The 26386-nt window shown below is 51.1% G+C and overlaps 1 protein-coding gene across 1 annotated transcript in view; it reads right to left on the bottom strand.

Annotated features, from left to right (window-relative positions):
• Positions 1–9129, bottom strand: part of DNAJC7 (DnaJ heat shock protein family (Hsp40) member C7) — a 49458-nt gene extending 40329 nt beyond the window's left edge. Inside the window, exon 1 of the mRNA XM_085850837.1 lies at positions 8936–9129. Within this exon, the coding sequence (XP_085706963.1) occupies positions 8936–9084 (149 nt within the window). The 5' untranslated portion in view covers positions 9085–9129. The remainder of the gene's footprint in view (positions 1–8935) is intronic.
• Between the last annotated feature and the right edge of the window lie 17257 nt (positions 9130–26386).

Genomic DNA, 26386 nt, shown 5'->3' with positions numbered 1-26386 from the left:
AAAGTAACCCAACTGCAGGACGTTGTCCGCAGACACAGTTGGGCACTAGATATGGATGGCCGTTGGCTCACAAGGAGCTCCTCCGCCCTTTGACAGGTTTTGTTTTTAATCCTGCTGGGTGTCCATATCCAAACACCCTCCTCACCAAAAAACCTGGTGGGGGAGACTGTTTAGTCGCCGACAACCCGACCATGGAACAGGCAAGTACAGGTTTACATGGTACCTGTAAGCAGGTCACAGATCTAACCTGACCTGACATATATGTGTGCAATGGAGTGGCAGATTTCCAGGTTAACAGAGCAAATAACGATGCTATGCTTATGAAGCACCAGTTCGACAGTTCACAGTGAGCTCGAGATAGCTTAAAGTTACAAACCTGTGAACTATCATGTCACGTAGATCGTCGTGGAAAGATGCTTGCCGGAGCACTTCTGGTGTGTTCACTCATACCAATAGAGATAGCTCTGGAAAGGACCATTTAAGGGTGCGTTGCCCCTCGGGATCAATTATAACATGACAGTGCTCATGCCCCCCCCACCCCCCACCTGCAATCCTCAGAGTCTGTTGCGTGGAAATTACATGAGCTCAACTCCTGACACTAGTTATTCAATTTATATTTATTTATTATATTTTGCATTCCAGGGCATGAATATGAACTTTGCATGCTGGTGATCTACCTCTCGGCTGACAAGATATTTTCGATTCTGACAGTCAACTTACAAAGGAACTCCCAAGGGAACATTTGCTTCCCTGATGGGTAGATGCCAAGAGAATGGCAGTCTACAGATCGCTTGAGACTCAAGAACATGGGCTCGGGTTGAGGATCAACGTGCAAGACAAGCAGCCTCCACGGCAGCATGTTGGGCACCCTTAGAAGGTGTAAAATTTTGATGCAAGACCAAGCGCATTTTGCAACGCCCAAGATTGGCAATTCATACGAAATCACAAGGCCAACGTTCCCCCATTTATCATGCAGGAAATATTTAACTACATAATTCATTCAGTTTCCCCGGGGGCAACGCCAGGTACTTCCGCGAGTTGGAAATAATGACGAAAAGAGGAAAAACATATTGGGTACGTAATGCAAATAACCACATACGTGATGCAATCACATCTCGTATACAAAAACACAATGCTCGATAGCACGATCACACGTTGATATTGTAACAGTCCATCGCTCGGTCTGGTTACCCGGTTCGAATCCGGTGAGTTGCGTCGTGACAAAGTCAAGCAACCACTGCAAAGATTCCCAGTCGGGTCTCAAACCCGACGTCATGTAACCGTGCCAATTGGAATCTTTGTGCTGGGCGAGTGACACACTGAGGCAAACACAGGACAGATGTTATCGTCTGGCTGAGCAACCAGAGTCCATGCGATGCCGAATCCTTGATGGTTCACGACCGTGGTCAATCTCTATCTCAAACAGATTCCCTGCTTAGCCGCAAGATAGCACAGTCGTGAACAAGCAGGACGAGCCAAGATCAAGTCGATTCGACAAATGCATTTCTGTGTAATCAAGAAGCACGTACAAGTGAGAAAAAAAATTCGTGAACCCTTACAAATTCACTGTTTGTCTGCATAAATTTGATCAAAAATGTCATCAGATCTTCATCTAAGTCCTATGAATAGGACTGCATGTTCTGGAAGCTCACCCGGATCAAGAGCAACAGTCACTCTAACCCCCAAGGACCCCCTTCGACCCACATTTTATAATGCCGTGAACAAACTTTGGTACATCATGGGTGATGAAGGTTTGTCAAACTTGTGACGGGGCAGCAATATTCTTCTTGGAGAGCAGTGGTTTCCTTCTCACCATCCTCTCATGCACACCATTCTTATTCAGTGTTTTCCTGATGGTGGACTCATGAACACTGACAGCCAATGCAAGAGGCCTGCAGATCCTTAGACGTTACCCTGGGGTTCTTTGTGACCTCCTGGATTAGTGTACTCTCTGCTCTTGGAGTCATTTTCATAGGACGACCGCTCTTGGAAAGAGTAACAATGGTGTTGAATTTTCTCCATTTGCACACCATCTGTCTGACAGTGGTTACAAACCCATTTCTGAAGATGTTGGGCTCCACCAATGAGTGGAGCCCAACATCTTCAGAAACGGGTTTGTAACCCTTTCCAGATCGATGAGCATCGACAATTTTTTTTTTTTGAGGTCCTCTGAAATCTCTTTTGATCGGGGCATGACACGCTTCCGCAAACCTGTGTGGTGAACACCAGACTCTGATGGTGAAAAACGAAGTTTAAGTTTTTCATGTAGGGCAGGGCCACCCAAACTCACTCCTGATTGTCATCCCATCGATTGAAACACCTGACTGTAATTACCCTCTTCACACTTTGAACCCTTGTGGCCGTTTTACCAGCCGCTATTCAAATCTGCATATACCGAAGCAGCCGGATTATTTTTGAGGGAGCCGAATGTCCTGGGAGCTCAGGGTTCAAAGGGTTAATTGAGCTGATTAACCTGGAGGTTGACATACTTTTTCTGACAAAGAAATTGAATGTTGGATCATTTTGCTTAAGAAATAAATGAAAAAGTAGTTATTTTTTCATGTGCCATTTCTTTAATAAGGTTCTATTTATTTATTATTCAGACTTTAATGAAGATCTGATGACATTCTGGGTTAAATTTATGTCGAAATGCAGGAAATTCTAAATGGTTCACAAACGTTTTCTCACCACTGTATGTGCATAAACAGCGATCGCAATGATCAAAATCAACATCCAAATAATTAGTCCCTCAACAGATACGTGCCCAGGAACAGACCATTGACGAAATGAGTCCGAAGATAAAGCATGCCTTAAAGCCTCAGACACACACGACAAAAGACTTGGGTTTCACAAGGACAGCAGGGTTCGCTAAGCCCAAACCCAAACCCGAGTGGAGCATGATGGCAGGCGTGTTTCTTGTTATGGCATCGCCCAGCGGCTGTATTTGTTCAGCATGCACTCCTCGTATTGATCTCCGGCATCTAATGGGCAACTCCTCACTTCCACCCGCTGCACAAGCTCTGACCCCCAGCTCAGGCCATGATGCACTTCACCACTCCCCGCTCGTTCACTATTGGCTGACGGCCCAGCCCGAAGGCAGGCAGAGCCGCACATGACGCCTGTCCTCGCAGAGTCGATAACATCAGAGGGCCTGGCTTTTCCCGCCTAATATATGGTCTGAGGGACGAGGAAACAGCTCGAAAGCACATTTAACAGCAAAACCAAAGGTAAGAATACGAAACAGGTCAAATGGGATTTAATCTAATTTTAGACATACTGAGGTGGATTTCACATTTCTCAATATGGGAAATGCTTATTCAAGACACTCAATATGGGAATAACTGCAGTACGCTATTGTCGCGGGTCTTGGGGGTGACATTAATCTCCCACACCAAATTGTGGTGGACGGACGGTTGACACCGACCAGCCCTGGATCGCCGAGCGGTTTTCCTAAGGAGGCGGGCACGTGATCCTCAGAGATTATGTAGCGCGTGAGGGAAATTGGTAGCACTGGCGGAGCGACGGAGGCACATGGAAGCACAGCACAAGGGTTATATACTCGAACCCCACGACAATACACGGACACAGCAACTTAAAATGAATGGGGATTTAATGAAAGTAGAAATATTTACAAGGGTACAAGTCAGAATGTAATAATAATAATTATACGTGAAGTAAATTAAGATCCAAGTCAAGGAGCCTTGAACACAGACAAGGGGAAAACGAAATGAAAGAAAATCCTCCCTTACTCTGGCACTTAGCTTGGTACAGAGATGGTTGGTACTTCATTGAACTTTGGGCTCAAGGTGCTTCGTCTTGCACGGGAGGACACGCCCCAAAAATGGTGCCGAGCCCCTCTCGATGCTGTGGCACTCTGCAGAATGGCACCACTCCTCTCGGTGTTATACGTGAGGCTTCGTGGCCCACCTCATACGACCCAACCCAGAGTCAATGACCAGCGTCTTGCTCAGCCACGCGAGCCAATTCACCTCACCACGAATACGAGAATCGTGGTCTTCTTCATGCGTCGAAGAAAAGCCAGCCGTAATGCCCTCAGAATCTTTCACACCATCTCCTAGCTCTCTCAGCTTCAGACCGTGTGCGTCCCTTCTACATACCAAACTGTACCAAACTGAACCAACCTCTCTCCTCTCTCTCACGCATCACGCCCCTCATCTCCCTTGGACGTCACACCTATCAATCACCCCCCCTCCCCCGCATAGCTTGCTGGCACAAAAACCAGGAAGGTGGGGGCTTCTGCCTGCTCGGTTGTTGTTATGGTTGTTATCAAAAATGCAACTCCTTCATGGCTGCCTTGTAAATGCAAAAACGTAGGGAAAGGTCACAGGGGGGCAATCACATACTGAGGGGAATTATCCTTAATCCCCATCTAATTACAACCCCCCCCCCCATCCCCATGGTGACAACACTTAAGCTCACAGTTTCCCTACTTAATTTACATTGAGATGTCTCCTTCACGTCCACAGACCAAACAACTCTATTCAACTTCACGAAGTACCTCGAGCCCAAAGTTCAATGAAGACCATCTCTGGACCAAGCTAAGTTTCCTATTCCATCTGAAATTCCTCCATTTACCCACACAACCGCAACACTATATTACACTTTGATGAACCAAAAGGAGCCACATCCGCAACACTATAATCCACTGTGATTGGTCGTCTTGGAAGCAACAGGCATGGTGTCTGCTTAACGGTTAATGTGGCTGGTTTAAGACCCTCAGGCCTCGAGTTTAAGCTCTGTCCTTCCGTTGAATTAATACCAGGTAGGGTTGACAACCCATCATCCGCCCGAGGCCGGCAAAATGGAGTACCAGTGTGCTGGTAACATGTGCATTGCATCAACGGCAGAGCCACACCCCTAGACAATGATGCAGCCAAGTAGCCACATATTGCATACAAATAATTTTTTTTTAATGGAAGAAATCAGAACTACAAAAGTATAGGTGGTAACATCATTGTAGTCATGCGGTTAATGATAGCTCCTGGGAAAGAAATGTCACATGACAAGTGCATAGAAATCAAAGTGTTCGCTCATGAAGGCAACACCGTGGTGACAGATTTCAGGTCGACCTCAAGATCAGCAGGGGTTGTATTTAAGAGACTCTGAGGAGGATACAGGAAACTGAATGTTGAACTGTGATGGAATAAAGTGTATATTCTGCTGTGATGCTCCTCTAACCTTGCTGCACTTGTTCATATAACAAGATCCCCAGCTGGCACACACGTGCACAGGACCTTTTATTTCCAGTTACTGCAATCCAGCTCAAAATAGAAAGCCACAGGGTAGAGTCATGCTCCGTTCCAGGAGACAAGACTCGAGATTGCAGGGGGTAAAATGAAACACAAGAGCTCCAACGCAGTCTTGATCTTCGAAGAAAGAAGCAAACCAATGAACAGCTAAAGCTGTCGTGCCAGGGATGGCTGGGAGAGGGATTGAAGATTTTAAGTGTCAGAAGCAGGGTGAAGGGTGAGGTAAAAAAAAACAAAAAAAAAACACCCTGACATTTTGAAATTGACAGCCCCTCTGGGCACGGCTTTATCAAACACAATTGGAAGAACAATTGGAAGTTGGAAGAACAAACAATTATCACCTTTACTCGATTTTGTTGAATCAAACCAAAATTTTGTTCCTTATCAACAAACTACATTACAATTTTACTAACAGTACATTGAAGGTGATTTTGAGAAAGTTTGATTTTGTTGAATGGTGAATCAATTCATTGAAGTTCAAAATCTCCGTCAGCAGGTCGACAAGTTCACGCCTGGTTCTTCCAGTAATAAAAAAAAAAAACTGCACAGATTCAAATAAAATAAAATAAAAACTCGAGAACATAGCGAATAACTTCCCAGATTTTCTACAATTACAAATCAAGTTTCTGGAGCACAATGTCAAATCGCAAGTTGGTTCACTTGGAAAGTCAGCAGGTTGGAGGAGGAGTTTGTGGAGCAGGCTTAACAAACATGGATGATGAACAATACATTGGCTGCCAAAAGATTGGAGTCATGGGTGAAGCTTTTTCCAGTGCTTCTGGTGGATAGAATCAAAATAAACCGAGAGGAGCTGCTAAGAGGTCTCGAAATGGCTGATCACAACACCGTAGACAATGGTCTGCTTGTGAAAAGTACTGTAATGGAAAAGCACAGGGAACCTGAGGTCCTACCAAGTCCCGACACAAATTACAATAGGACGGGGACCCTGGATTGTATCCGGTCCGCCTGGGGTGAGCCCCGCAAAACTATTCGAGTGATACGAAGCAAGCTTGTACAATCACGAAGACGAGTGAACCAGGTCCGATTCATCGTGGAGCCTGCAAGGAAGTCAAACAAAAGGGGAAAGAAAACTCTCTAGCAAATAAAACCAGAACAGCACTCGGTGGAGGTATGCGCTCCACCAAGTTGACTGGTTTATGTTTTGTATCGCACAGATAGGCCAATCTGGATCCGGACCTGAACCAGAATCTAAATCGGCTTGTTCATGTCACCTAACCAGCTCATCCACTAAGTTTTGTCGTAATCAGTCTATAACTTTTTGAGATGTCCTTTTCAAAGGCAGACAGACAGACAAACAGGAGTAAAAAACCAAACCTCTGTCCAACTTCGGTGGAAGAGGTCATTATTGTGACAAGCATAGAACTCGTCTTTACAGACAGGTAACGCCCCCCCTCTCCCCCACCACCAGATTGTGCAATATGATATTATATATATATATATATATATATATATATATATATATATATATATATACATATATATATATATATATATATATATATATATATGGCATTGGGGTGTACCCCCATCCTGAACCCCTGGGACTTTTTTTTTTTAACTGCCTAAAATGCTCCTGTGAACCTCTCCCACCACCCTAACCAAGCTTCATAAGGGTTGAGACTCCTGAAAACAATTACCATGGACTGCAATTCTCCAAACATTTGACCGGCCACCTTCGGAGTCTGACAGACATGCCACCAGCAAACTATACCGTCTGCCCAATGCTGCTACCACCACCACACATAACTAACACCACCTGCTGCACCCTACACCAGCAACCACCAACTCCAAATCATACCATCACTGTTGCCACGAATACCATGAATCAAATATGTCCAAGATGGGCCGGGTAGCTAAGTTAACGGAGCAGTTCCTAACTACAAATGGTTAAATCATAATCCAGGAACCTTTGGGTAAACACTGACCCCTAAACGAGCTCCCGAGGTCGTAGTTAGTCATGGAATAGAAACTCAACAACGTAGTGATGAACCATCACCACGAGACTCGAATAGCTCGCAATTAAATGGGTCTCCATTTCAATGTGGGCCGTCAGCAGCGAGGACCTGCTGGGTATTACAAGTAACCCGAAATCCCATCAACACGTGACCCTGGTGTTGGCTCAGTGGTTCGGGCGGCGGCTTGGGATCCTAGGGTCCTGAGTTCAAGCTCCGTCGGCCGCTGAATGAATACACCAGGGGGTTGACTTAGCCTGTCATCCTTCCGAGGTCGGCAAAATGAGTACCAGTTCCAGTGTGTGTACTGCAAGAGGGGCACTGCATCAGCGATATAGTCGCGCTTAAAGAAATGATAGCTACCCCGGCAGCGAGGCTGCCAAACGACCACCACCAACACGTAACCAAAGTAGCCAGCAAGGCTTGCATGCTACTCGTGTTATCAAAAGGACGCGCAACTAACCGGACAGGAGGACTGTGTACACCACGACTGAAGACCTTGGTGAGGCTTCACCTACAATATGGCAATGCCTAATGGAACCTCTGCTGCAAAGAGGACGATGAGTGTGCAGAAGGTTGGGAGCGGGGGAGGAGGAGAAGGAGGGGGGGAAGGAGAAGGAGGGGGGGAAGGAGAAGGAGGGGGGAAGGAGAAGGAGGGGGAAGGAGAAGGAGGGGGGAAGGAGAAGGAGGGGGGAAGGAGAAGGAGGGGGAAGGAGAAGGAGGGGGGAAGGAGAAGGAGGGGGAAGGAGAAGGAGGGGGGAAGGAGAAGGAGGGGGAAGGAGAAGGAGGGGGGAAGGAGAAGGAGGGGGAAGGAGAAGGAGGGGGAAGGAGAAGGAGGGGGGAAGGAGAAGGAGGCGGGGAAGGAGAAGGAGGGGGAAGGAGAAGGAGGGGGAAGGAGAAGGAGGGGGAAGGAGAAGGAGGGGGAAGGAGGAGGGGGAGAAGGAGGAGGGGGAAGGAGAAGGAGGAGGGGAAGGAGGAGGAGGAGGAGGGGGAAGGAGGGGAGGAGGAGGGGGGAAGGAGGGGAGGAGGAGGGGGAAGGAGGGGAGGAGGAGGGGGAAGGAGGGGAGGAGGAGGGGGAAGGAGGGGAGGAGGAGGGGGAAGGAGGGGAGGAGGGGGGAAGGAGGGGAGGAGGAGAGCAAAGGGGGGGGGGATCAGAAGGCTGATCTCAACGTCAGTGATGTCCCATATTAACAAGGACCATCAATCCTCAACATATACTCCCCATTGTGCAGAAGAAGAGGAAGAATCAGAGCCACCACTCTCCAGCAAAACAACCACGAACCAGAGGGAACTCCCGGAAACTCGTCAATTCGGGAAGAAGTCGCCTGAACCGAGAGTGGTCGAGATTTGGAACATTCTCGATTCGGTCAAAATTTAAATAATAATAATTGGCGGGAGGGAAGGCTTCACACTCCGAAACCTTCACACGTGCGCGTCACAAAGTATGAACTACAGAACAGGTGACCGGGTACCGCAGGTAGCCACCTTTCCGCCCCGAATAACGACGCCGACGATAAAACAACTACAAGTATAATGGTACAACAGCACATTATAAACATACATCATGATAACGGATCGTTTAAAGGTCGAAACAAGGGCCGTCGGTACAGTCCTCGTATTGAGGCCTAGCTCCTGGTCCTCCTTTTCCTCAATGCCGCCTCCGCATTTCAAGACCACGAGCGTCGGACCGACCTCTCGGAATCATCGACCGCCATGTCGTCCTGTTTCGGATCGAGCAGGTCCCTGAAGCACGAGTTCCGACGCTGGCTTAGACTCTCATCGGAGCGGTCAGCTTGTTCCATGGCGCCACCCCGGCAGGCACGATCATAGGATCGTTTCATTCATTCTGCTTTCATTCTTATTCATTCGTGTTGGTGAAATCCTCAAATTTTTCCCTTCTTCAGTCTGGTATTTTCATACGATGTCAGGATGGTTTCACAAGTAGCTTCCTTCACGATTATCAACAAGCGTTTAATATTTCCTTTACATTTTAACTTTACTTTACACACGATTTGACGTTCGCAAATTTTCGAATGCGAGAAGGAGAATTTACTGATTGAACTAAACGGTACACCCACATACAGCTCTGGTGGTACGTCATACTTAAACTATGTTTACCGGGAATATAAGGCCAAGGCGGACTACAAAAAACAAAAAACATACGAAGGAAGAAAAATAGATGATAAATAAAGATGAAAACGCAGAATATAACTGTCGACGAATTCACAAGGTGTCACAGGTAAACGGGTGAAGGTCATTCGGCCAAATCCACGGTCCGACACTTCCAAACAAGCTGTTTTATGGAGAAAAAAAAATAATAATAATTAGTCAAAATTTTAAAATCCCAGTCGGTCTTCTCATACAATTCGTGCGAAGCCATTTTCGATCCAAATCAGAACTCGTTTGACGAGGTCACGTGGTCCTTTGATAATGATCGCGCGCTCTTGAGCGCAAGATGGTCGGTTGGCTGTTCTGTAAATCGTGTTCATGGTGTTCCCATCGAGGTGAAGAAGGTGACAATTACTTGTTCCATAAAATAGTGTTCGCCACGACCTCAGGTGACCCCCATCCAGGATTCCAGGGTTTCATTTGACGGGAGGATGGCGGCATTTCCCGACCTTTTGTTGTTTTTTCTCCACCTCTTCCCTCCCTCTATTGAGGACAAATGTTAACGTGTCACATTTAAACATGATAAATGGACGCTGCATCCTTTTTGAGCACGACCTGATTTTAAAAAGCTTGTTCGAACCACACAAACAGGACAAGATGAGCATGAAGGACATCGTGGGAAAGATGATTAAAAAAAAAAATGTAATGGAGTTTGGTTTCACTGGATCCGGATCGTGCTCTTCGGGTCTTTCAAGGATCCCATATAAATCACCAGATCCCATATAAATCACCAGATCCGAGATAAATCACCAGATCCCATATAAATCACCAGATCCGAGATAAATCACCAGATCCCATATAAATCACCAGATCCCATATAAATCACCAGATCCCATATAAATCACCAGATCCGAGATAAATCACCAGATGCGAGAGAAATCACCAGATCCGAGAGAAATCACCAGATCTGATATAAATCACCAGATCCCATATAAATCGCCAGATCCGAGATAAATCACCAGATACCCTATAAATCAGCAGATCCGACATAAATCACCAGATCCAAGAGAAATCACCAGATCCCATATAAATCACCAGATCCCATATAAATCACCAGATCCGAGATAAATCACCAGATACCATATAAATCACCAGATACCATATAAATCACCAGATCCCATTTAAATCACCAGATCCGAGATAAGTCAGCAGATCCGATATAAATCACCAGATCCGAGATAAATCACCATATCCCATATAAATCATCAGATACGAGATAAATCACCAGATCCCATATAAATCACCAGATCCCATATAAATCACCAGATCCGAGATAAATCACCAGATCCCATATAAATCACCAGATCCCATATAAATCACCAGATCCGAGATAAATCACCAGATCCCATATAAATCACCAGATCCGAGATAAATCACCAGATCCCATATAAATCACCAGATCCGAGATAAATCACCAGATCCCATATAAAACACCAGATCCGAGATAAATCACCAGATACCCTATAAATCAGCAGATCCGACATAGATCACCAGATCCAAGAGAAATCACCAGATCCCATATAAATCACCAGATCCCATATAAATCACCAGATCCGAGATAAATCACCAGATACCATATAAATCACCAGATACCATATAAATCACCAGATCCCATTTAAATCACCAGATCCGAGATAAGTCAGCAGATCCGATATAAATCACCAGATCCGAGATAAATCACCATATCCCATATAAATCATCAGATACGAGATAAATCACCAGATCCCATATAAATCACCAGATCCCATATAAATCACCAGATCCGAGATAAATCACCAGATCCCATATAAATCACCAGATCCCATATAAATCACCAGATCCGAGATAAATCACCAGATCCCATATAAATCACCAGATCCCATATAAATCACCAGATCCGAGATAAATCACCAGATCCCATATAAATCACCAGATCCGAGATAAATCATCAGATCCGAGAGAAATCACCACATACCATATAAATCACCAGATCCGACATATTTCACCAGATCCCATATAAATCACCAGATCCGACATAAATCACCAGATCCGACATAAATCATCTTTATCTCTTTGCTGATGACCCCACCCTCTGCTGTACCATCGGTCATCCCTCAGACTGGCAAGCAGCAGCTTCTTCGCTCACTGCAGATCTGGATAAAATCACAAACTGGTCCAACACGTGGAACATGTCTTTCAATCCGGATAAATATCACACTCTCACTATGTCTCTCTGAAAGAACCGTTTAGAAACCCCTCCCCCCCCCCCTCTACTTTCTCAACAATCCTCTGGAAGAAGTCCTTTCTTTCAAACTTCTGGGTCTCACTATCTGCCATGACCTTTCCTGGGAAAGTCACATTTCCAACCTCGCCTCCAAAGCCGGTTACCGACTGCGAATCCTCCGTCGTCTGAAGTCATTCCTTGGCACACATAAGCTCCTGACCACATAAATATCTTTCGGCTACAGCCTGATGGAGTACTGCTCTCCCCTCTAGGCTGGTGCTCCTGCCTCCCACCTTTCTCGGCTTCACACTGTGGAAACAAAGGCATTTCGGATCATTGGCATCTCCCGCAATGAGGCTGAATCTTTGGACCTTTCACTCTCTCACGGCAAGCTGGTCGGTGGTCTTTCTGTCTTCCACCGTCTCCTCTCCGGTCTCACTCCCCCCTCCACCTGCTCTGTCTGCTAGCTCTCCCCCCCCCCACCCCATATTTCCACAAGGCGCTCAAGGTCAGCCAGCAACGCCCTTCTGGTAAAACTACCAAAATCAAGAATCACTGCTCACCTTCACTCTTTCTTTCCTCTGTTTTTTCTCGCCTTTGGAACAAACGCCCACACTCTCTTCAATACCATCTCCCTCCAGCTGTTCACCACCACCTCTTATCTTTCCCCATCCAAAACCACGATCTTTTCGACCCCCGCAAATCCACCCCAAGCTCACCTCTTTCAAATTCCCTGCCTTTCTTCCTGAAAGTCCCTGTCGTGGAAGCACCTGAAAGTCCCTGTCGTGGAAGCACCTGAAAGTCCCTGTCGTGGAAGCACCTGAAAGTCCCTGTCGTGGAAGCACCTGAAAGTCCCTGTCGTGGAAGCACCTGAAAGTCCCTGTCGTGGAAGCACCTGAAAGTCCCTGTGGTGTCCATCTTATTTACCCCATGTACCCTGCCCCTTCCCTCTACCTTACACAGATCACCCCATGTGTCTATTCCCCCACTGTTTTGTGTTTCCCTCTCCTGCCCTTCTTGTCTCTTGCTCCCCTTGTTATATGTTCTTTGTGTTATATGCTCCCGGTGGCCGGCCGTCTGTATGTATGTACATATTTAAAAATCTCAGAAACCGACGGCCAGATGCAGAGCAAACTCTTTATGAAACATGAGGACCATGCTGTTAATTTAAGTTGTGCTTCCCATGACCGTACCTCTTCAGGAAATGTGGGGTGGGGGGCATCCCACTTCAGGAAGGGGGGGGCCTTCCCCCTAATCCCACATTTTCACCCTGCCTGTTGGGGAAATAACCGTCAGCCCTCCACTGGGCTATATTTTAATTGTAATGTGATTTATCAGCTTTATGTCACTCTTGTTATGTATAGTTTGTAAGTTGTAAAAGTCAGAAATAATTAAAAAAAAAAATCTTATGCCATCTGTAAATGTAGAGGGAAACTTGGACAGATATAATGGGTGTGGGGAGGAAAGGTGGTTTGTATAGGGGAGGAGACAAAACATGGAAAGAGCAGAGGGTGCAAGAGCAGAAAGGAGGTGGTAGAAGACAGAAAGACCACCGACATGTCTGCAACGGCGGAGTGACAGAACCATTAACTCGGCTTCATCATGAGAGGTTCCAATGATCCTGAAGGCCTTGGTTTCCGATTCTTCAAACTGAGCGAGACGTGAAGCAGGAGAGCCAGCCCAGAAGCAAGAGCACCGCTGCCTCAAGCTGCAGATGAAAAGTCTTGTAGGTGGATAGGAGCTCAGGTGTGCTAAGGAAGGACTTCGTACGATGGAGGATGCCCATTCGACGACTGGCTTTGGAGGCCAACTTTGAAATGTGGTTTGCCCAAGAAAGATTATATGGCTGATAGTGAGACCTCTGGGTTTGAATGACTGGTCTTCCTCAAAAGGATTGTTATAAGAAAGCAAATTGGGGGTGTGGAGAGCTTTGCCAAACCGTCCTTTCCGAGAGAAATAGTGAGAATGTGAGCTTGAAGAAATAGTGAGAGCGTGAAGCCAACACTGAGCTTCCTTCTCCCTCCCTCCCCCCCCTAAGATATGATAAAATCCCTGATGGGTTAACAATGAATGAACACTAATTGTGAATGAAATGATGGTTAATCATTGGTTTTGAGTGAAATCTGCCACTCTTCTCCATCAAGTCCTTTCAACGATACAATAACAGAGTTGAATGGAAGCTTCATTCGACCATTGAGACGTGAATTATATTAATGTGTCCCTTTACATTTGCACTGACCCATTTTAAGGTGATCAGGAATGTGAATGTATGCATCAAATGACTTCAAATGAGTTTCTTTTGTCCCAATGTTTGAAGATAACAATAGCCATTGTTTTGCTTCTGGGTAACAATTTTCTAACCGCACAATCCTCTACCCAGTCACCACTACATTTTGTACTCCATATGTGATGCTTTAAGTGTGAACTTATCACACATTTCACGGTCGAGAGCTCTGAACATTATTAAAAAAGCAATTCCGGAAATTAAGCTTTGCCTTCAAATTCAAGATTATCTCTTGGGATGCACGAGACTTGCATTTACAATCGAACCGACAATTGGAATTCATGCCAATTGATTGATCAGTGTCCCCAAACTAATAAATATATAAATAATAATCAATGTAATTATGGTTGTGGCTTAATTCATCATCATCATCATCATCATCATCATCATCATCATCATCATCATCATCATCATCATCATGTACCATGCCCTATGAAGAGTGTTGGTGATGCCGAAGCAGTTACAAGGTGACAATCCTGGTCAGGTGGACATTCTGACGCAGGAAGTCAGGACAGGAACTTGTAATGTGTTTCAGGGTGCCGGCGATAGCTCATCTATACTCTTCCCAAAGGACACCGTGGGATCTTTCACGTCCATTCAAAAGCCAACACACACACACATTGATGAATCTCTCTGCCTGTGAAACACCAGAATGGTAGTTTACAGCTGGGCACAAATTCCAACCAAGGCGAGATAGCTTGGAGGAGTATCTCTATCCTCTAAGTCTAAGCCATCCTGCTAGCTCATTGAAGGAATATCAAGCATCAAAACACGAGTGTCAGACAGATGATTAGGTGAAAAGTACGCAGGTAAGACGAACAGTCATCCACACGGTGTGAGGGTGTAGGTCATGGTGGTGGCCCCAGATTCGAGCGAGCTTGGAGTTCGTGGCCTGGCGAGCTCAGACAGCTACGGACATGCGTCGGCACAATTCCTGCCCTTGGCGATGCGTGGGTGGATCTGGTTGTGCATGTTCGCACAAATCTGCCACCCGGTGAGTCAACCTTCAAAATGGCTCCATCGTGGAAGTCCTTGAAACGTATCACAAGTTACTGCAATTCTCTCCGATGTCAGCAATTCTGGGATATGGCATGGTCACAACCTGAATGACCATTTTCTGCACCTGGTAATAGCTCACCTGGTGGCAGCAATATAGCTCAGTTGTTGGCGTGCTCACGTTTATAGTCGGGTCTACATTCGATCCCAAACAAGATGAAGCATCTAAAAATGGTCATTCTGATGCTTTGCTGGTAAGAAGGGATTGCACTTTGGATGGGAACAAAAAAAATCTTACTGCAATAATACTTGTGAGTTATTTCAAGGTACCTTTCATCAAATGCTGCCCCTTTGACGACCAAAAATTGTCTCAAACTAGTGGGGTTGGTCGGGAAATGTGTTTGACCCTGGACAGGCCTGAACTTCGACTCAAGCTGATTTAGGCAGGGACTTATCATTTGTTCAGGGTGCCGGTGATTACTCGTTTACCCTTCGTGAATGAAAGACAGCGTTGGTCTCTCATCCATCCATCCATCCATCCATTGGGACCGTACTCTGTGCAGAGCGTTGGTGCTGCCGAACCAGTCTCCTTGGCTATTAGGCACAATCCTGGACGGGTCGCCACTCCGACACAGGATACCAGCAAGCTAGCACTCATTTTGCCGACCTCGGAAGGATGACGGGCAGAGTCAACCCCACCTGGTATTAATTAAACAGCCAAGTGGGATTTGAACTCAGGATCCCAGGATCCCAAGTCCACGATTCTCGCCATTAAGCCAACACCAGGCATCGATCTCTAATGTCCAGCAGCTAATGCCAGCAGACCATAAAACCAGCTTATCGTCCATCCGAGGGATGGTGTAGTTCACGATGCAACGACCTGCCTGCGAAGAACGAAAAACACCGTTTATAGTCGGGGTCGGGAATTTAACCCATGCTTGACACCTCAGAGTCACGTGTGCCTCGCAGTCATCCTGTCAGGCTAAAAGGACACTGATGTGTTGTTTGTTTTGTTTGTGTCCACTCTCAGAAGAGCCAGAAAACAACATCTGTCCAACCTCAAGAATGAACTTTCAAACTTGTCTCCCTCCCCTAAAACCTGGTGGTACCTTGTCAAGTCAGTCTCCGGTATATGCTCTCCCTCCATCTCTTCCCTCTCTTCAAGCTGTTAGGGTTGAACATCTCCTCCATCTCCAACATCTCCTCCATCTCCAACATCTCCTCCATCTCCAACATCTCCTCCATCTCCAACATCTCCTCCATCTCCAACATCTCCTCCATCTCCAACATCTCCTCCATCTCCAACAGAGAAGGTTGAATGGCTCAATTCTGTGTTTGCTTCCAAATGTTGTGTCCCCAACCCCTCACTCTCGGTATTCACCCAACTACTCCTGAATTCTGTGTCTTTTGTACCTGAGAAGGTGGAGAAGGTTCTGTCAACCCTAATTACCTAATTATGTCAACCCTATGTTACGTCCTAATTACCTCCGCCACCAAAGGTGGACCGATGTTATGTTTTCACCCATTTGTCTGCTTGTTTGTCTGTGAACAGGATATCTCAAAAAGTTGTGGACGGATTCGGACGAAATTTTGTGGACACTTTGGGTGTGTGACAAGGACAAGGACACTTTCTGCTGCAGATTAGTACCACGCAGCGTTCTGCTCCGGCTTAGTACCACGCAGCGTTCTGCTCCGGCTTAGTACCGCGCAGCGTTCTGCTCCAGCTTAGTACCACGCAGCGTTCTGCTCCGGCTTAGTATCACGCAGCGTTCTGCTCCGGCTTAGTATCACGCAGCGTTCTGCTCCGGCTTAGTACCACGCAGCGTTCTGCTCCGGCTTTGTACTACGCAGCGTTCTGCTCCGGCTTAGTATCACGCAGCGTTCTGCTCCGGCTTAGTACCACGCAGCGTTCTGCTCCGGCTTTGTACTACGCAGCGTTCTGCTCCGGCTTAGTACCACGCAGCGTTCTGCTCCGGCTTAGTACCACGCAGCGTTCTGCTCCAGCTTAGTACCACGCAGCGTTCTGCTCCAGCTTAGTACCACGCAGCGTTCTGCTCCAGCTTAGTACCACGCAGCGTTCTGCTCCAGCTTAGTACCACGCAGCGTTCTGCTCCAGCTTAGTACCACGCAGCGTTCTACTGCAGCTTAGTACCACGCAGCGTTCTGCTCCAGCTTAGTACCACGCAGCATTCTGCTCCAGCTTAGTACCACGCAGCGTTCTGCTCCAGCTTTATACCACGCAGCGTTCTGCTCCGGCTTAGTACCACGCAGCGTTCTGCTCCGGCTTAGTACCACGCAGCGTTCTGCTCCGGCTTAGTACCGCGCAGCGTTCTGCTCCGGCTTAGTACCGCGCAGCGTTCTGCTCCGGCTTAGTACCGCGCAGCGTTCTGCTCCAGCTTAGTACCACGCAGCGTTCTGCTCCGGCTTAGTATCACGCAGCGTTCTGCTCCGGCTTAGTACCACGCAGCGTTCTGCTCCGGCTTTGTACTACGCAGCGTTCTGCTCCGGCTTAGTACCACGCAGCGTTCTGCTCCGCTTAGTACCGCGCAGCGTTCTGCTCCGGCTTAGTACCACGCAGCGTTCTGCTCCAGCTTAGTACCACGCAGCGTTCTGCTCCGGCTTAGTACCGCGCAGCGTTCTGCTCTGGCTTAGTACCACGCAGCGTTCTGCTCCAGCTTAGTACCACGCAGCGTTCTGCTCCAGCTTAGTACCACGCAGCGTTCTGCTCCAGCTTAGTACCACGCAGCGTTCTACTGCAGCTTAGTACCACGCAGCGTTCTGCTCCAGCTTAGTACCACGCAGCGTTCTGCTCCAGCTTAGTACCACGCAGCGTTCTGCTCCAGCTTTATACCACGCAGCGTTCTGCTCCGGCTTAGTACCACGCAGCGTTCTGCTCCGGCTTAGTACCACGCAGCGTTCTGCTCCGGCTTAGTACCACGCAGCGTTCTGCTCCGGCTTAGTAACACGCAGCGTTCTGCTCCGGCTTAGTACCACGCAGCGTTCTGCTCCGGCTTTGTACTACGCAGCGTTCTGCTCCGGCTTCGTACCACGCAGCGTTCTGCTCCGGCTTAGTACCACGCAGCGTTCTGCTCCGGCTTAGTACCACGCAGCGTTCTGCTCCGGCTTAGTACCGCGCAGCGTTCTGCTCCAGCTTTGTACCACGCAGCGTTCTGCTCCGGCTTAGTACCACGCAGCGTTCTGCTGCAGCTTAGTACCACGCAGCGTTCTACTGCAGCTTAGTACCACGCAGCGTTCTGCTCCAGCTTAGTACCACGCAGCGTTCTGCTCCAGCTTAGTACCACGCAGCGTTCTGCTCCGGCTTAGTACCGCGCAGCGTTCTGCTCCGGCTTAGTACCGCGCAGCGTTCTGCTCCGGCTTAGTACTACGCAGCGTTCTGCTCCGGCTTAGTACCACGCAGCGTTCTGCTCCTGCTTAGTACCACGCAGCGTTCTGCTCCGGCTTAGTATCACGCAGCGTTCTGCTCCGGCTTAGTACCACGCAGCGTTCTGCTCCGGCTTAGTACCACGCAGCGTTCTGCTCCGGCTTAGTACCACGCAGCGTTCTGCTCCGCTTTGTACTACGCAGCGTTCTGCTCCGGCTTAGTACCGCGCAGCGTTCTGCTCCGGCTTAGTACCGCGCAGCCTTCTGCTCCAGCTTAGTACCGCGCAGCGTTCTGCTCCAGCTTAGTACCACGCAGCGTTCTGCTCCGGCTTAGTACCGCGCAGCGTTCTGCTCCGGCTTAGTACCGCGCAGCGTTCTGCTCCAGCTTAGTACCGCGCAGCGTTCTGCTCCGGCTTAGTACCACGCAGCGTTCTGCTCCAGCTTAGTACCACGCAGCGTTCTGCTCCGGCTTAGTACCGCGCAGCGTTCTGCTCTGGCTTAGTACCACGCAGCGTTCTGCTCCAGCTTAGTACCACGCAGCGTTCTGCTCCAGCTTAGTACCACGCAGCGTTCTGCTCCAGCTTAGTACCACGCAGCGTTCTACTGCAGCTTAGTACCACGCAGCGTTCTGCTCCAGCTTAGTACCACGCAGCGTTCTGCTCCAGCTTAGTACCACGCAGCGTTCTGCTCCAGCTTTGTACCACGCAGCGTTCTGCTCCGGCTTAGTACCACGCAGCGTTCTGCTCCGGCTTAGTACCACGCAGCGTTCTGCTCCGGCTTAGTACCACGCAGCGTTCTGCTCCGGCTTAGTACCACGCAGCGTTCTGCTCCGGCTTAGTACCACGCAGCGTTCTGCTCCGGCTTAGTACCACGCAGCGTTCTGCTCCGGCTTAGTACCACGCAGCGTTCTGCTCCAGCTTAGTACCACGCAGCATTCTGCTGCAGCTTAGTACCACGCAGCATTCTGCTGCAGCTTAGTACCACGCAGCGTTCTGCTCCAGCTTAGTACCACGCAGCGTTCTGCTCCAGCTTAGTACCACGCAGCGTTCTGCTCCAGCTTTGGACCACGCAGCGTTCTGCTCCAGCTTTGTACCACGCAGCGTTCTGCTCCGGCTTAGTACCACGCAGCGTTCTGCTCCGGCTTAGTATCACGCAGCGTTCTGCTCCGGCTTAGTACCACGCAGCGTTCTGCTCCGGCTTAGTACCACGCAGCGTTCTGCTCCGGCTTCGTACCACGCAGCGTTCTGCTCCGGCTTAGTACCACGCAGCGTTCTGCTCCGGCTTCGTACCACGCAGCGTTCTGCTCCAGCTTAGTACCACGCAGCGTTCTGCTCCGGCTTAGTACCACGCAGCGTTCTGCTCCGGCTTAGTACCACGCAGCGTTCTGCTCCGGCTTTGTACTACGCAGCGTTCTGCTCCGGCTTAGTACCGCGCAGCGTTTTGCTCCGGCTTAGTACCGCGCAGCCTTCTGCTCCGGCTTAGTACCGCGCAGCGTTCTGCTCCAGCTTAGTACCACGCAGCGTTCTGCTCCAGCTTAGTACCACGCAGCGTTCTGCTCCGGCTTAGTACCGCGCAGCGTTCTGCTCCGGCTTAGTACCGCGCAGCGTTCTGCTCCAGCTTAGTACCGCGCAGCGTTCTGCTCCGGCTTAGTACCACGCAGCGTTCTGCTCCAGCTTAGTACCACACAGCGTTCTGCTCCGGCTTAGTACCACGCAGCGTTCTGCTCTGGCTTAGTACCACGCAGCGTTCTGCTCCAGCTTAGTACCACGCAGCGTTCTGCTCCGGCTTAGTACCGCGCAGCGTTCTGCTCCGGCTTAGTACCACGCAGCGTTCTGCTCCGGCTTAGTACCACGCAGCGTTCTGCTCCAGCTTAGTACCACGCAGCGTTCTGCTCCGGCTTAGTACCACGCAGCGTTCTGCTCTGGCTTAGTACCACGCAGCGTTCTGCTCCAGCTTAGTACCACGCAGCGTTCTGCTCCAGCTTAGTACCACGCAGCGTTCTGCTCCAGCTGAGTACCACGCAGCGTTCTACTGCAGCTTAGTACCACGCAGCGTTCTGCTCCAGCTTAGTACCACGCAGCGTTCTGCTCCAGCTTAGTACCACGCAGCGTTCTGCTCCAGCTTTGTACCACGCAGCGTTCTGCTCCGGCTTAGTACCACGCAGCGTTCTGCTCCGGCTTAGTACCACGCAGCGTTCTGCTCCAGCTTTGTACCACGCAGCGTTCTGCTCCGGCTTAGTACCACGCAGCGTTCTGCTCCGGCTTAGTACCACGCAGCGTTCTGCTCCGGCTTAGTACCACGCAGCGTTCTGCTCCGGCTTAGTACCACGCAGCGTTCTGCTCCGGCTTAGTACCACGCAGCGTTCTGCTGCAGCTTAGTACCACGCAGCGTTCTGCTGCAGCTTAGTACCACGCAGCGTTCTGCTCCAGCTTAGTACCACGCAGCATTCTGCTGCAGCTTAGTACCACGCAGCGTTCTGCTCCAGCTTAGTACCACGCAGCGTTCTGCTCCAGCTTAGTACCACGCAGCGTTCTGCTCCAGCTTTGGACCACGCAGCGTTCTGCTCCAGCTTTGTACCACGCAGCGTTCTGCTCCAGCTTAGTACCACGCAGCGTTCTGCTCCGGCTTAGTACCACGCAGCGTTCTGCTCCGGCTTAGTACCACGCAGCGTTCTGCTCCGGCTTCGTACCACGCAGCGTTCTGCTCCGGCTTAGTACCACGCAGCGTTCTGCTCCGGCTTCGTACCACGCAGCGTTCTGCTCCGGCTTAGTACCACGCAGCGTTCTGCTCCGGCTTCGTACCACGCAGCGTTCTGCTCCAGCTTAGTACCACGCAGCGTTCTGCTCCGGCATAGTACCACGCAGCGTTCTGCTCCGGCTTCGTACCACGCAGCGTTCTGCTCCGGCTTAGTACCACGCAGCGTTCTGCTCCGGCTTCGTACTACGCAGCGTTCTGCTCCGGCTTCGTACCACGCAGCGTTCTGCTCCGGCTTAGTACCGCGCAGCGTTCTGCTCCGGCTTAGTACCGCGCAGCGTTCTGCTCCGGCTTAGTACCACGCAGCGTTCTGCTCCGGCTTAGTACCGCGCAGCGTTCTGCTCCAGCTTTGGACCACGCAGCGTTCTGCTCCAGCTTTGTACCACGCAGCGTTCTGCTCCAGCTTAGTACCACGCAGCGTTCTGCTCCAGCTTAGTACTACGCAGCGTTCTGCTCCGGCTTAGTACCACGCAGCGTTCTGCTCCAGCTTAGTACCACGCAGCGTTCTGCTCCGGCTTAGTACCACGCAGCGTTCTGCTCCAGCTTAGTACCACGCAGCGTTCTGCTCCAGCTTTGGACCACGCAGCGTTCTGCTCCAGCTTTGTACCACGCAGCGTTCTGCTCCAGCTTAGTACCACGCAGCGTTCTGCTCCAGCTTAGTACCACGCAGCGTTCTGCTCCGGCTTAGTACCACGCAGCGTTCTGCTCCAGCTTAGTACCGCGCAGCGTTCTGCTCCAGCTTAGTACCACGCAGCGTTCTGCTCCAGCTTAGTACCACGCAGCGTTCTGCTCCGGCTTAGTACCACGCAGCGTTCTGCTCCGGCTTAGTACCACGCAGCGTTCTGCTCCGGCTTAGTACCACGCAGCGTTCTGCTCCGGCTTAGTACCACGCAGCGTTCTGCTCCGGCTTAGTACCACGCAGCGTTCTGCTCCGGCTTAGTACCACGCAGCGTTCTGCTCCGGCTTCGTACCACGCAGCGTTCTGCTCCAGCTTAGTACCACGCAGCGTTCTGCTCCGGCTTAGTACCACGCAGCGTTCTGCTCCGGCTTAGTACCACGCAGCGTTCTGCTCCGGCTTAGTACCACGCAGCGTTCTGCTCCGGCTTTGTACCACGCAGCGTTCTGCTCCGGCTTAGTACCGCGCAGCGTTCTGCTCCGGCTTAGTACCGCGCAGCCTTCTGCTCCAGCTTAGTACCGCGCAGCGTTCTGCTCCAGCTTAGTACCACGCAGCGTTCTGCTCCGGCTTAGTACCGCGCAGCGTTCTGCTCCAGCTTAGTACCGCGCAGCGTTCTGCTCCAGCTTAGTACCACGCAGCGTTCTGCTCCGGCTTAGTACCGTGCAGCGTTCTGCTCCAGCTTAGTACCGCGCAGCGTTCTGCTCCAGCTTAGTACCACGCAGCGTTCTGCTCCGGCTTAGTACCACGCAGCGTTCTGCTCTGGCATAGTACCACGCAGCGTTCTGCTCCAGCTTAGTACCACGCAGCGTTCTGCTCCGGCTTAGTACCGCGCAGCGTTCTGCTCCGGCTTAGTACCGCGCAGCGTTCTGCTCCGGCTTAGTACCGCGCAGCGTTCTGCTCCGGCTTAGTACCACGCAGCGTTCTGCTCCGGCTTAGTACCACGCAGCGTTCTGCTCCGGCTTAGTACCACGCAGCGTTCTGCTCTGGCTTAGTACCACGCAGCGTTCTGCTCCGGCTTAGTACCACGCAGCGTTCTGCTCCAGCTTAGTACCACGCAGCGTTCTGCTCCAGCTGAGTACCACGCAGCGTTCTACTGCAGCTTAGTACCACGCAGCGTTCTGCTCCAGCTTAGTACCACGCAGCGTTCTGCTCCAGCTTAGTACCACGCAGCGTTCTGCTCCAGCTTTGTACCACGCAGCGTTCTGCTCCGGCTTAGTACCACGCAGCGTTCTGCTCCGGCTTAGTACCACGCAGCGTTCTGCTCCGGCTTAGTACCACGCAGCGTTCTGCTCCGGCTAAGGAACACGCAGCGTTCTGCTCCGGCTTAGTACCACGCAGCGTTCTGCTCCGGCTTAGTACCACGCAGCGTTCTGCTCCGGCTTCGTACTACGCAGCGTTCTGCTCCGGCTTAGTACCACGCAGCGTTCTGCTCCGGCTTCGTACTACGCAGCGTTCTGCTCCGGCTTAGTACCACGCAGCGTTCTGCTCCGGCTTAGTACCACGCAGCGTTCTGCTCCGGCTTAGTACCACGCAGCGTTCTGCTCCGGCTTAGTACCACGCAGCGTTCTGCTGCAGCTTAGTACCACGCAGCGTTCTGCTCCAGCTTAGTACCACGCAGCGTTCTGCTCCAGCTTTGGACCACGCAGCGTTCTGCTCCAGCTTTGTACCACGCAGCGTTCTGCTCCGGCTTAGTACCACGCAGCGTTCTGCTCCGGCTTAGTACCACGCAGCGTTCTGCTCCGGCTTAGTACCACGCAGCGTTCTGCTCCGGCTTAGTACCACGCAGCGTTCTGCTCCGGCTTCGTACCACGCAGCGTTCTGCTCCGGCTTAGTACCACGCAGCGTTCTGCTCCGGCTTCGTACCACGCAGCGTTCTGCTCCAGCTTAGTACCACGCAGCGTTCTGCTCCGGCATAGTACCACGCAGCGTTCTGCTCCGGCTTCGTACCACGCAGCGTTCTGCTCCGGCTTAGTACCACGCAGCGTTCTGCTCCGGCTTCGTACTACGCAGCGTTCTGCTCCGGCTTCGTACCACGCAGCGTTCTGCTCCGGCTTAGTACCGCGCAGCGTTCTGCTCCGGCTTAGTACCACGCAGCGTTCTGCTCCGGCTTAGTACCGCGCAGCGTTCTGCTCCAGCTTAGTACCGCGCAGCGTTCTGCTCCAGCTTAGTACCGCGCAGCGTTCTGCTCCAGCTTAGTACAACGCAGCGTTCTGCTCCGGCTTAGTACCGCGCAGCGTTCTGCTCCGGCTTAGTACCGCGCAGCGTTCTGCTCCAGCTTAGTACCGCGCAGCGTTCTGCTCCGGCTTAGTACCACGCAGCGTTCTGCTCCAGCTTAGTACCACGCAGCGTTCTGCTCCGGCTTAGTACCGCGCAGCGTTCTGCTCCGGCTTAGTACCACGCAGCGTTCTGCTCCAGCTTAGTACCACGCAGCGTTCTGCTCCAGCTTAGTACCACGCAGCGTTCTGCTGCAGCTTAGTACCACGCAGCGTTCTACTGCAGCTTAGTACCACGCAGCGTTCTGCTCCAGCTTAGTACCACGCAGCGTTCTGCTCCGGCTTAGTACCACGCAGCGTTCTGCTCCAGCTTAGTACCACGCAGCGTTCTGCTGCAGCTTAGTACCACGCAGCGTTCTGCTCCAGCTTAGTACCACGCAGCGTTCTGCTCCAGCTTAGTACCACGCAGCGTTCTGCTCCAGCTTTGTACCACGCAGCGTTCTGCTCCGGCTTAGTACCACGCAGCGTTCTGCTCCGGCTTAGTACCACGCAGCGTTCTGCTCCGGCTTAGTACCACGCAGCGTTCTGCTCCGGCTTAGTACCACGCAGCGTTCTGCTCCGGCTTAGTAACACGCAGCGTTCTGCTCCGGCTTAGTACCACGCAGCGTTCTGCTCCGGCTTAGTACCACGCAGCGTTCTGCTCCGGCTTTGTACTACGCAGCGTTCTGCTCCGGCTTCGTACTACGCAGCGTTCTGCTCCGGCTTAGTACCACGCAGCGTTCTGCTCCGGCTTAGTACCACGCAGCGTTCTGCTCCGGCTTAGTACCACGCAGCGTTCTGCTCCGGCTTAGTACCACGCAGCGTTCTGCTCCAGCTTAGTACCACGCAGCATTCTGCTGCAGCTTAGTACCACGCAGCATTCTGCTGCAGCTTAGTACCACGCAGCGTTCTGCTCCAGCTTAGTACCACGCAGCGTTCTGCTCCAGCTTAGTACCACGCAGCGTTCTGCTCCAGCTTTGGACCACGCAGCGTTCTGCTCCAGCTTTGTACCACGCAGCGTTCTGCTCCAGCTTAGTACCACGCAGCGTTCTGCTCCAGCTTAGTACCACGCAGCGTTCTGCTCCGGCTTAGTACCACGCAGCGTTCTGCTCCGGCTTAGTATCACGCAGCGTTCTGCTCCGGCTTAGTACCACGCAGCGTTCTGCTCCGGCTTAGTACCACGCAGCGTTCTGCTCCGGCTTAGTACCACGCAGCGTTCTGCTCCGGCTTAGTACCACGCAGCGTTCTGCTCCGGCTTCGTACCACGCAGCGTTCTGCTCCAGCTTAGTACCACGCAGCGTTCTGCTCCGGCTTAGTACCACGCAGCGTTCTGCTCCGGCTTAGTACCACGCAGCGTTCTGCTCCGGCTTAGTACCACGCAGCGTTCTGCTCCGGCTTTGTACTACGCAGCGTTCTGCTCCGGCTTAGTACCGCGCAGCGTTCTGCTCCGGCTTAGTACCACGCAGCGTTCTGCTCCAGCTTAGTACCACGCAGCGTTCTGCTCCGGCTTAGTACCGCGCAGCGTTCTGCTCCGGCTTAGTACCGCGCAGCGTTCTGCTCCAGCTTAGTACCGCGCAGCGTTCTGCTCCGGCTTAGTACCGCGCAGCGTTCTGCTCCGGCTTAGTACCGCGCAGCGTTCTGCTCTGGCTTAGTACCACGCAGCGTTCTGCTCCGGCTTAGTACCACGCAGCGTTCTGCTCCGGCTTAGTACCACGCAGCGTTCTGCTCCGGCTTAGTACCACGCAGCGTTCTGCTCCGGCTTAGTACCACGCAGCGTTCTGCTCCGGCTTAGTACCGCGCAGCGTTCTGCTCCAGCTTAGTACCGCGCAGCGTTCTGCTCCAGCTTAGTACCGCGCAGCGTTCTGCTCCAGCTTAGTACCACGCAGCGTTCTGCTCCGGCTTAGTACCGCGCAGCGTTCTGCTCTGGCTTAGTACCACGCAGCGTTCTGCTCCAGCTTAGTACCACGCAGCGTTCTGCTCCAGCTTAGTACCACGCAGCGTTCTGCTCCAGCTTAGTACCACGCAGCGTTCTGCTGCAGCTTAGTACCACGCAGCGTTCTGCTCCAGCTTAGTACCACGCAGCGTTCTGCTCCAGCTTAGTACCACGCAGCGTTCTGCTCCAGCTTTGTACCACGCAGCGTTCTGCTCCGGCTTAGTACCACGCAGCGTTCTGCTCCGGCTTAGTACCACGCAGCGTTCTGCTCCGGCTTAGTACCACGCAGCGTTCTGCTCCGGCTTAGTACCACGCAGCGTTCTGCTCCGGCTTAGTACCACGCAGCGTTCTGCTCCGGCTTAGTACCACGCAGCGTTCTGCTCCGGCTTAGTACCACGCAGCGTTCTGCTCCGGCTTTGTACTACGCAGCGTTCTGCTCCGGCTTCGTACTACGCAGCGTTCTGCTCCGGCTTAGTACCACGCAGCGTTCTGCTC

Source organism: Eptatretus burgeri, chromosome 13 (genome assembly GCF_056783735.1).
Source record: "Eptatretus burgeri isolate ZD-2024b chromosome 13, Ebu_testis_v1, whole genome shotgun sequence".
In the NCBI taxonomy this organism is placed as follows: Eukaryota; Metazoa; Chordata; class Myxini; order Myxiniformes; family Myxinidae; genus Eptatretus; species Eptatretus burgeri.
Note: the sequence above shows the minus strand (reverse complement) of the source record. Positions and strands in the feature narration are given on the sequence as shown.